The 11,657-nt window shown below is 39.5% G+C and overlaps 1 protein-coding gene across 1 annotated transcript in view; it reads left to right on the forward strand.

Annotated features, from left to right (window-relative positions):
- Positions 1-11,288, forward strand: part of GPR158 (G protein-coupled receptor 158) — a 179,281-nt gene extending 167,993 nt beyond the window's left edge. Inside the window, exons 9-11 of the mRNA XM_057384046.1 lie at positions 2,838-2,943; positions 4,850-4,996; positions 5,723-11,288. Coding sequence (XP_057240029.1) covers positions 2,838-2,943; positions 4,850-4,996; positions 5,723-7,177 — 1,708 coding nt within the window. The 3' untranslated portion in view covers positions 7,178-11,288. The remainder of the gene's footprint in view (positions 1-2,837; positions 2,944-4,849; positions 4,997-5,722) is intronic.
- The last annotated feature ends 369 nt before the right edge of the window (positions 11,289-11,657 follow it).

The following is an 11,657-nucleotide window of genomic DNA, read 5'->3' on the forward strand; positions in this document are numbered from 1 at the left end:
ACAATACTTYTGAATTTATTTTAACCAATATGACAGCATCTCATTCAATTTTTCCTCATTAATTCATATTCCTAAACTGTGTGTTGAGCCATGTTAGAAGACACAGTTCAGAGCTATTTTGTGGGCTGCAAGGTTCTTGTAACAATACAACAGGAGACATGTAATCTTGGATGAAAGAGAGGGGGAAAGAGGAAAATACGGCATTTTAATACATGCCTTATGAAGGAGACACAAAGGGATTAAGTCTTTCAGTTTGTTTTATTGACGATCCCGTGCCTGCAGCCTTAGGTCTGCTGATCTTACTCTTCCTTATTTTCTTTCTTTTTTTAATGTGCTTTTTGTATTGATTCCTTGGCATCTGCCTGATATGTGCTGATAGGTGGAAGAAATATCATGTGGTGTTCATAGATAAGGTTGAGTAAAATGCACACAATCCCTCCTCAAACTATGTCCATTTCTGCATGCACAGCTCTTAATCCATTTCCTTACTTTTTTTTTTTTTTTTTGCTTCCATCTTCCCTGCCAAATTCAGGATACAACTGAAAGGGCAGAAACATAAAACTTAGATTTATATGACATATCTGAATTGTCATGAAGTTGAAAGTACTGGAACCTTGAAGGACACCAAGGCAGCCATCCAGTTTGAAAACTCCCAAAGCTCAGAGAAGATTGATGTGAGCACTGCGTAAAACCTTGAACTGTTTGCATCTTGTTTTCCTTTGAAAGTATTCCCATTTCAGAAGCAGAGGATTCTGGATTATGTTCAGATCAGCRTAATAACAAATTCCTGCATTTCTCTTTCTCTTAAATTACTGAGAAACMCAAAATTTATATGGAAAAAATCTCATTCAAATAGAAATCCCATCTTTGCTAGGGCTGAATGGCTACTGCAAGTGTGATTGTGCTTGAGGACATCGTATGTCATGCATACCTTAATGGAAGTCTCGAGCATAAAACAGGCAAAAAAGCCTTCACAGAATTTGAGGATTGGATCTGTTAAAAGGTTTACCCRATCCAGTGTCCATCAGGATGTGGCTGCTTTCTCTTGTCTGTCTGATGGATCTGGCTGCTGCTGGTTCCAATTGCAGGTTGAGCAAATCCATGTCTGTGGAGTCCCACACAGCACCTGGCACAGGGAGCAGCACAGGTCCAGCACTCCCAGCCTGGTCCTGCTCCTCCTCTGCAGCTGGGTCTGGGCTGAGACCCTGGGCATTCCCAGGGCATGTCACCCATGTGCTGCCCGAGGTTTGCTCATCAATTACACATACACAGTCGTGCACCATGGAGAGGGTGATCTCACACACGTTAGAAGGATTTAATGGGAAGATAGGAGATACTTCAGGCACAGGGCGTAGTGACAACTTGCTTCCCTGTCAGCATCCATTTTATGCCCCTTGCTTCCCCCCTTCCTTGTTTTTCCCCCATCTGCTTTATCCCCTATCAGTCCTTGKTTTTTTCCCAAATAAACAACCCACCCTCATTATTTTTTTCCTATTGGTCACAGTTTGTTGCATCTGTACTCAAATTTGTCATTTATGATACCATTAGCTAGGTAATCACAGTCTTAACYGCTGATATGGTTCCATCATGCCACTGTCCTTGCAAGTTCTGCTCCCTCAAAGGTCCTTCAATTACCTGTGAAGTTTGGCCATCTTTCAAATGACTCCCTATTAACCACCTGTGAAATCTTGCCATCCCTTACAGCATTCTCTGTAACTTCTGTTCACTTTTTGCTCTGTTATTTGTTAGTTTCTCATGTCAGTTTCCCCGTTCAGAAACCCGTCAATTTTTCATGTCATCTTCATCAGTTCAGTTGTGTTCAGTATGCTAAATTTCAGGCCTGAGCCTCCTCATATTCCCACGTGCCCCAAAGCAACATCKCTCTAAGAAATAATTRATTGGAATATTTTATTGTGTTCATRAAACATTTAATTTACAAAGTATTAAACAAGTAATTATGACTATATTATTGCAGCATGTAAGCCAGTGTTTCATGCCAGACTMTTTCTGTTAACAAAAGCTTCTTCAAAATGTGCATCTGTGAACTTGGATAAGTTGCWAATGTCATTTCTATCTGAATGATTTTTGTAAACCTGTAAATTGCAAGCCAGYGGTACATCCGTTCATCCATTGCATTGCTTACTGCTTCTATCTTTGGGAGYTCACTAAAGCAGGCAAGCCAAGCATGCTCAGCTTTAACTGCACCGCTTGTTCTACCACTCCTTTAGAAAGCTCAGCAAGGAACTGTTTTGCTGGAGAAGTTCAGCCACTCATTTCCGAGCATTCACAGGCTCTTGGGCGAGCTGGGCGGTCCTGCAATAAAGAGCATTTCCCTGCTCCCTGCTGAAATGCTTTTCAGTTCAGTTCTCCCTTGGATGGCTTATCAGCTGAACTCAGTAGCTGCAATCTGTGGACATCCTGTGTTTATGAAGKGCACTGCAATTCATCATAGCACATGTGCTTACTTAACCTAAAATCATCGCTTCAGATCCTTAATGTATGTAAGCTGCCATAACTCAGGCCAAAGAAACTGTGACAATATAAGCAAAAACAAAAAGACAGCTCAGTAGAGTGGGAAATATGGAATACGCAGTATAATTTAAGGTCTGTTGTTTCTTTATATATTTTGGTTTGTTGATTTTTTTTCAGAGTTGTTTTGAAATTGTAGCAAATAGGGAAAGCATATGGATGTAATTTTTAGTCTGTGTGAAAACAGTACAGAACAAAACCAGTTGTGTTTGGCCATTCAATGAAAAGAAACCTAAGGATCATTAAAGATATTAAATCTAATGCACTGGAGAAATGCAGTGAATTGCAACCCTGAATTCTATTTTCAGATTCATTCTTGCTTCAAGACTTCAGTCTGACTGGATGCTGATGCTGTTCTTTGCACACACACATTTGACTGTGACAGTCACTGTTGGGCTACTTCTGATCCCTAAGGTATTTGAGTTTTCTGTCTCTTTTCTTTTGCTAAGACTCAAGAAGAGAAACGTTGTTGTGCAGAAGCAATTCTGTATAAAGCTAACAAGCAACTGATAGAAAAGGAGAATGTAAAATTTGGCTATTTTACTTTACAACCTGTATTTTTTTATTTTGAAAAAGTATTTATTTTCAGAAAGATTCTTTCTTTTAGCTTTCAAAATTCCAGGAGTTTAAAGTACTTAAAATTTTGATTTGATTAATGCAAGAAGGAAAGAATTCTTTCCTAGGAAGAAGGAAAGAATAGGACCTAACTATGCTTTTTCTCCAGGTATTTGTGTGACTGTGCTGCTGCCAGAGTTAGCAGAGATCAGACAAAGAGTTTAGGCAAGGGCATTAAACACTATAATCAGGAGGCTGGAGTAGCCATGGGATAGAGAGGCAGGGATTTAAAGCAGGAAGCTRCAGGCTGAGAAAGGAGAACCCTTTGCCACCAGAGGCTGGGACAGACAGATTCTGCACCCTGGGAGTAGAAACACCCGTGACACAGTGCCAGGAGCGGTGCTGGGTGCCAGGATTGGTGTGTGGGGCACAAGTAGATGGGGATGGCAGGAGTCAGGGAGAGCAGGGAAAGCCCCTGAGCTGCAGCTGGGACACATCTGTTGGGTGCTGGGAGCAAAGCCCTGGTGTCCTCTCACCAGGGGCAGGAGAGCTGCAGGTGGCTCCTGTCCTAGCAACAGTCCCCAGGAGMGGAGTGGAACTTCCTTCTTAAGACAGTACCCCAGCAAAAGGAATGATTTTCTAATGGCTTTTTAAATGACTATTAATCAAAAGCAGTAAAGGTGAATGCTGCATATCAAGAAAGAGCATTAAGCAGTTGAGTTGATAGAATTTTCAGGTTAATGGAGCTGCTGTTCCTCTTTTCCTGTGTGCCAGAACAGTGTACGCTGATAACTGTCAAATATACGTACATTGAGCAATCATAATAAGGGCAGCCTTAATACTGCATAWCCTTGTTCTGTTTTAAATTACTTTTCTGGTCTTTAGCAACAGTCTTGTATTTTCTATTTTATATTCATGTACTTTATTACATATCTTCATGGGAGTCTTTCCAAACTAGCCTAGAAAATTTGTTGACCTTTCTGAAGCTGACTCATAACTACTAATCAACATTTTCATTTTTAGTTTATTATCTGTATAACACTGCGCAGACTTTTCTTCCAACACACCAAAGAATTCAGATAATTAAGATTCACAAGGTTTAGTTCTGTTCATAAAGACCTGAAGACAGATGACTATGTGGACAATAGTAACTACAGATGAGTGAATTGTATGAACAAAGTAATAATGACAACCTCAATCCAACTCCTGATTCAAGGATTTGCTTAAATATAGAAGAGAAAAAAAAAAAACTTTTTCAATACTTTCTTTTTGTTTTTCTCCTCTTTTTTGTTTTTCTTTCTACCTTATGTCTTCCTTTTCAGGATAAGGATCTAAAATAGAGGAATTGCTTTCTTCAGGATTATTAAGATGTATGTAGTATAAAATAGTGTCTTACCGTTTTCACAGCCTAATTGGAAATACTGTCTGAAAGTGTATTTTCATGCCAGCTTAATTAAAATGCTATTTAAGGAGGTTCAAATAAGTATCAAAATAAGTAGGAATGTTTTGTACTTRTGTGAATCTCTAAGATTTATCAAGTTAAGCCATTATTAATAAGAGTTCCTTCCATACAATACTGAGACTCCATAGGACACTACTTAAACCAATGAAGCTTACAGTAATGTTTTAATGTTTTGAGTTTGAGAATCACATCAAGTCAATAGAAGGGTCATTGAACCATAAAAACTGTTGTAAGCTATTACAGTGATGTTGAAGCAAACTTTTGCACTCATGGCAACGTATTTTTTGTGAATAYTTATTGCAGTTTTCACATTCAAGCAATAACCCAAGAGATGATATAGCTACAGAAGCTTATGAAGATGAGCTTGATATGGGTCGGTCYGGATCCTATCTGAACAGCAGTATCAACTCAGCCTGGAGCGAACACAGTTTGGATCCTGAAGATATTCGGGTACATAGAATTCATTTAAATAGTGTTCATTTTCAAGAACACTTTCTCTTACAAGAAAATTCCAGTTTGGTGTGCATATGTTTTTCTTTGCAGATATCAGCTGAAAAATGCCAGCTTAGATGTTTTATGACTGTGATATCAGGTCATTTATACTCTCATGGAAAGTATTTACTCATGTGAAGAGATGCTGCATTACTAGTTGGAGTAAAAGTCATAGTGGTGGCTAAGGAGGAGGAATCCTCCTCAGCAAGAGCTGTTATTCAGTTGACATAGGTTCTTTGAATTATCTTGAAGTGCAAACAGCTTTTGGGTTCAGTGTAATTAGTCATTTGTATGTAACATATACATAAGCATACATAACTATAAAGATTAGTGATTAATGGAGAAAACTGCTTTATTCTTATTTTACATGATTAAAGACTTTATGTTCTGAGAACAAAACTAGCTATAGAGTTCAGCAGAATTTTGAAATCTGAAACAGCATAAATGAATATGAATTGTGCATGCTGCAAAAAGTAACATRTTTGTGCACGAGGGTTGAACTTTTATTTAAAGTGGAAAAAAATGGGATTCAAGTTGATGAAAATGGTGTATTCAAGAACTAGAAAAGWCAGTGAAAGGAGTTTAATGCCCTTTTTAGAGCAATAGGTCTTGCATTCATCAGGCTGYTTGTTTGAATGTACGCACTGTGTACATACTAGTTTTGCCATTCACTTTGCTTTGCAGGATGAGTTGAAGAAACTGTATGCTCAGCTTGAAATCTATAAAAGGAAAAAGATGATTGCTAATAATCCACATCTCCAGAAAAAAAGGTGCTCAAAGAAGGGCTTGGGGCGCTCGATAATGCGGCGTATTACAGAAATCCCTGAGACAGTCACCAGGCAGTGCTCCAGGGATGAGAAGGACCTGATGGAGCACAGTGCTGTGAAGAATTTGGCCACTCTGAAGAAAAACACACCAGATTCTACAAGTTCTGCAAAGCCAAAAGAAGAGACTTTGAAAAATAGAGTATTTTCCTTAAAGAAGTCCCACAGCACTTATGATCATGTTAGGGATCAAACAGAAGAACCAAATGGCTTAACTACAGAAAGTGCAGAAGTTATACCTTCTGAGAAAATGCTTCTGGACTCCTTGGATGGTAACAAATTAACCAAAAATGCTCCTGAAATGGTTGAAGCTGTCTCCACTGAATCGGTCCCTTTGGTGTGCAAATCAGTGAGTGCACATAACTTAAGTGCCGATAAGAAGCCTCTGCATCCAAGAACATCCGTGTTACAAAAATCCCTCAGTGTTATTGCCAGTGCCAAGGAAAAGACTCTGGGACTCACGGGTAAAACACAAAGTCTAGAAGAAAGCACTAAATCTCATAAACCTCAGCAGAAGGGTAAGGAGGCCAGCAAAAAGCACTCCGCCTCCGATAAAGGGGAACATAAGGATTCCCAGCGGAAAAACTCTACCCACTCTGAGGAAACAAAGAAAACCCATAAATCTGGAATTATGAAACAGCAAAGGGTTAGTCAAACACCTGCAAACACAGACACAGGCCCAGGTAAGTCTCAGCACAAGGACAATTTCGACATAGGAGAAGTTTGTCCTTGGGAGATATATGACCAAATTCCTGGTCCTGTGCCTTTTGACTCTAAAGCTCAAAAACATGTGTCTATTGCTTCCTCAGAGCCAGAGAAAAACCACCCTTCGCAGCCAAAGGGGAAGACTCATCACAAGCTGAAGACACCTGAGGGGCACCAACAGTCAAATCAAAAGAGTTCAGAGAAGGTGGAAGCAGCCACTCAGGAGACACAAGAGCAGCAGATCTTTGAAAATGAGAAAAACCAGTCAAATTCCAAGTCCCAGGTCTCTCCTGGGCAGAAGTGTGAGAATATTCATAGGTATACATCTAATACCTATGCTGGGGAGCGGGAGGAGCTGCCCCAGAAAAGAGCAGAAAAGGAAAACCTCAATAAATTGGCAGAACAGAAAAAAAATGCCTCTTCTGAGGGAAATGTGCTTTCATCCAACTCCCATAAGCCAAGTAGTTACTTACAACAACCTTTAGCATCTCGAGCTGAAGTCTGCCCTTGGGAGTATGATACAGCAGATTTACCAAATGCAGAAAGAAGTGTAGCTTTATTGAACACCTCTGCTATAAGTGCAAATAAAACAGCAGCACCTCGAAAATAAGAGGCTTTTGGACTGAGGAGAGTAGCAACATTGAGAAGAAAGACAGCAGGAAAGACAGAGAAGACTTAGGCGAAAACCATCTGAAAATTCCTAAGGAGCATCACTTAAATCAAGGGAATCAGCACTACAAATAAGTAGGAGTTAAGTGAAGTAAATTATCATTAATGTTGTTATTATTTATATGTTGAGTGCCAACAATGTGATTAGCAGTGCCCAGAATATGGTCCCTGCTCCAAGGATTTTACTGTGTCAGTGAAAGAAATCTGCCTTTGTGAAATCAATTCTCTTTCAAAAGAAAAAAATAGTAAGATGGTAACAAACGCACAGTGTCGATCTTAACCAAATTATTTCTGGATGCCGTAACTGGCTGTACCTTGCCCTTGGGACTTTAAAGATCCAGCAGAAGTAGGGCACAGAAAGTGTCCTGATGGCAAAAAGGGGTATCAATGAGCAGCTTATTAAAATGACGACTTTTCACTTTATGTATTTAATCTAAACAGCACTGCTAACTCCATGTATCCCAAAAATATTTTATAAAATGATTGTTCGCATTTTCTTATTAATGTGTGTTCAAGTAAATTGTTGTGTCTCATATTAAAGCATTCCAGATTGTATAATTTTTGCAAATAACTTTGATATTATATGACACAACAACATATTTATGCAACCTGCAGATAGTGTCTTCTAATTGCAAGTTGAAATACCTGCTGTAGACATTTCTGTTTATATATGTAATTGCAGGCAGTAATCTTTCACTGGCTATGGAAGCCGTAATTCATACTGGGAAATTCTTTTGAGCTGTGGAGATTTTTTCTTTTCCTTTCATGTATTTATATAGTGATTTTTTTTGTTTTGTTTACTCCCTGTTATTTAAATTTATAGTTTGATACTGTACTATTCAGGGGTTTTATATGCAGTAAGTTATGCACTTCCCTGTTAATGCTCATAGACTTTGTTAATAGCAGCAATTCAGTCATCTTAGCTGCATATTCTGGTAAGTCTTAGGACAATTTATTTGGGTTTTTGTTACTGACTGGAAAATATTTAAGAAACCAGAAATCCTACTTTAAACATTGATGGTGATGATCTTGTTCAGTATTTCCTACTGAACCTATCCTGTTCAAGTAAGAATGACAATGAATATACCCCAGAAATTATCACCTGTTCTACTAAAACCAGACAGCTCTGGCAAATATATTAGTTAGCATACATGAAACAACACTGTACTGTTTATCCCTGTTGGCAAACCTCAAAGATTGGCCCTTGGAGTGAGAAGTCCAAAATATTACTCTTCCCCCATATATGCAAATGTAAGAGATACTGGGAACAGAAATGATGGCATCTCTCTCCAGCTCTCCAAAATGCTTTGACTTTTTTAAAATTTATATGTACATTTACAGTAAAAGTCAGTGTTTGATACAGTGCTACTTTTCAGCAATAGCTACAGTCCTCATTGTGCATATGAGCTTAATTCATAGGTGGCCCATTCACAACTGTGAGTCTCAGTGACAGTTCACCATCAGGGCCTGAGGACGTTTTTTGAAGATTCTGAGGAGAATCAGTAGTAAGGAATCAGCCCCAGCCATCTCAATGCAGTACCAGTAAAGTGCTGTTCACAGGAATTGGCTATACTATGTGTACTCCAAAACAGACAGTCCTAAAGAACTKGTGCAATTTGAGAGAAGTGATGGGATTCAGTGGAAGAACATGAAAGGAGGATGACTGAATAGAATGTGTTGTTTAATATATATATAATATATATAAAAATAGATATTTATATATGTTTAATATATATATATAAATGTCATATCTAATACACACATGCACATACACGTATGTAGTAAAACTGATTTTTTGTGGCATCATAAAAAAGTGGCTTAAGATAAAATGCAATGAGCAGAGGGACTTGGACAGCCTGGGCTTGGGGAGGACCTCTTCTGTCCTTTAAAAAGGAGAGGAGTCTGTGGGCATGTCTAGACTGACAGGTCAAGATGGATCTGATTTTCCTACTGCCGCTGCTAAGCCCAAACCTGGAATGTGCCAACACCTGAGCCAGCTGGGGACAAGTTGACTCAGGTCTTGGTGCTCTCCAAACATGTTACCTCACAAATTCTGCTCATTAGCTCCAGATTAAGTGGCTAAACTGCCCCAGCCAACCTGGTTATCCAGGACAGTGCTCATTTCCACCATGGGGACGTGCTGACTTAGGTCTCTGTTAMCCTGGCCTTGTCTGACTCTTCCACCCATGAAAGGGAGTCAGGCATACGAGTCTGGGTGCTTTGGACATCACACTTTGTGCAGCCCAAATCCAGCTCTGTCCTTAGTGTGGAAAAGAGYTGAGATTAGATCTGTGTGCTCAGATTCTCCCTTCCCAGTCCCAGACACTCRTGGGATTTGTCTGTAACTTGTCTGTCAGCTTCAGGGGGACTTGATCAGGTTTCTGAGAGAAAGTAACTGTATTTCTATGGGAAGAAGTCTGTCCTAGGAACAGAGCTTTCTGGCAATTCTCCAGGAGCAGAGAAATACACAATTTTAAACGTGCTGAAATGGTGACTACCTTGCATCTCTCTCACCCTTGAAGGGAAGTTCTGCAGTCTCAGCAGTGATTTTTGGGATTGGGGCTGGTGGGACAGTTTATGGCAGGCTGCCCTGACTCACTCACGGGATCCCGACTGTGAGGGTAGAAGTGGGCATCCATGGAGGGATCATGGAAGGAGATATTGTATGCACTCACTGCCTCTTGGAGACTGATGGTTGCAAGGAGCAGGCACCAGCCCTCGTGCCCTTGCTCATCTGTCCCTCCATCCTTTACCTGGGAGCTGAGCAAGGCCACACTGCCCATGCCCTGCTCTGCAGGAGCTCTGTAGGGGCACAGTGTGCACCAGGGATGAGAGATCCACATCGGCCAAGTGTCTGCACAGTACCACTGCCCCTTGCATTCCTGGCAGGATCAAGCCCTCCATGCATGATTGTGTCTGTGCCACCGCTGTGTATCAATACTTGCTCCGTTTCTTTTCCCTTTCTTTCTTTTCTAAAAGATAACTTCATTAGAAACACAGAAACAAAACCCACTCATTGGCTGGCATAAAACAGACCAGCTGCAGAGCAAGCAAAAAGTGATGACTGGTTTACCAGGGAAGGCATTGGCTTGTATATTCTCATTTGATTTAGATTTCTTTCATCCTGACCCTTTCCCTCACTTCTTATAAACTGTCTGTTATGGTTCTTTAGGCTCGTTGTAGTCACATCCCCTAAGACTGACACAGTTGGAGAACTTTTCTTTTGAAGAMAACAGAGCTTTCCCCAGTTTATTAAGCGTTTGATCTTTGGGCTGCAGATTCAATTGGGACTTAAATTGTTTCACATTTAAGAAAATGAGGGGCCAAACTTCACTCAACTATTCTATTTCACTATGATGCTGCTAGAAGCATTGCTTAATGAAGACATACTAAGTTAGACATAAATAATGTTCTGTATTTCATAGGTTTTTCTCCACCAGCATATATTGACTAGATTGCTTAGATGTCTTTTTCTGGAATTTCATTGTCATTGTTCAGCCAAGAGAAGTGCAACTCTAAAGTAAAGATGTTATAAAGATGTTTTCTAGCAGATCTGTTAACAGAAAAGACAGTAAACATGAAGGTCACAAACATTTGCTAGGTTGTCCTTCTAATGCATGTGCAAGCTGCATTTCTCCTTTATTTCTAAGCCATGGTTTATAAATGATTAGATTTATACCAATCTTATTAGAGTTGTATAATTTATGCAAGATTATGCGCTTTAAACTATAAATCAGTACACACTTCTCATCAGCTTTGGTGGCATCATAGACCTGAAACCGGACAAGACRTTTATATTTGCTCTCCTTAGGCTTTTGCATGCATATGACAACAGGCAGGCCTGAGCAAACACTGCCTTTGACTTTTGAAATTTTAGCTACTCCAAGTTGTAGAGTATATAAAGCTGTAAGTCTCTTCACTTTATAATGTGGTTCTTATGACAATGTTATCTGGCAACCAACAGCATCCACCATGAAATACTTGATAGATTTATGTTGTAATGTGTTGCAGCATGTAAATAATGTAACTTCTCTGCAATAAAGCACATTTATATTAAATCTGTGTGCAGGCTTTYGTGTTGTGATTTTCTAAAGTCGTTACTGATCCAAACTGAGCAGGTTTYCTGTCAAACTTGTAAAGTAACTAACTTTACAACTCCTGTGATCAGATCACGTCATTAGCATTTTCTGGATTTTCCTTCTATTTTCTTCAGAGTAGATGTGCACTGTGTTCCAGATTTCAGGCTAAGAAAACAGCTCTGTTTTCTCAGTCGTTGCAATTTTGAGGTCAAAATTGTGGAGTCTGTTCTATATTCTTTGGAWTTTAATGGCAACCACAACGTTAGAAAACAACAGGAAATAAATAGACAACATTTTATGATGCCCTTGTAAAAATCCTGTAGCTTATCTGTACTGTGTGTG

The sequence above is a fragment of the Malurus melanocephalus genome, unplaced genomic scaffold (genome assembly GCF_030028575.1).
Source record: "Malurus melanocephalus ecotype Western Australia unplaced genomic scaffold, MMel_1.1 scaffold_14, whole genome shotgun sequence".
In the NCBI taxonomy this organism is placed as follows: Eukaryota; Metazoa; Chordata; class Aves; order Passeriformes; family Maluridae; genus Malurus; species Malurus melanocephalus.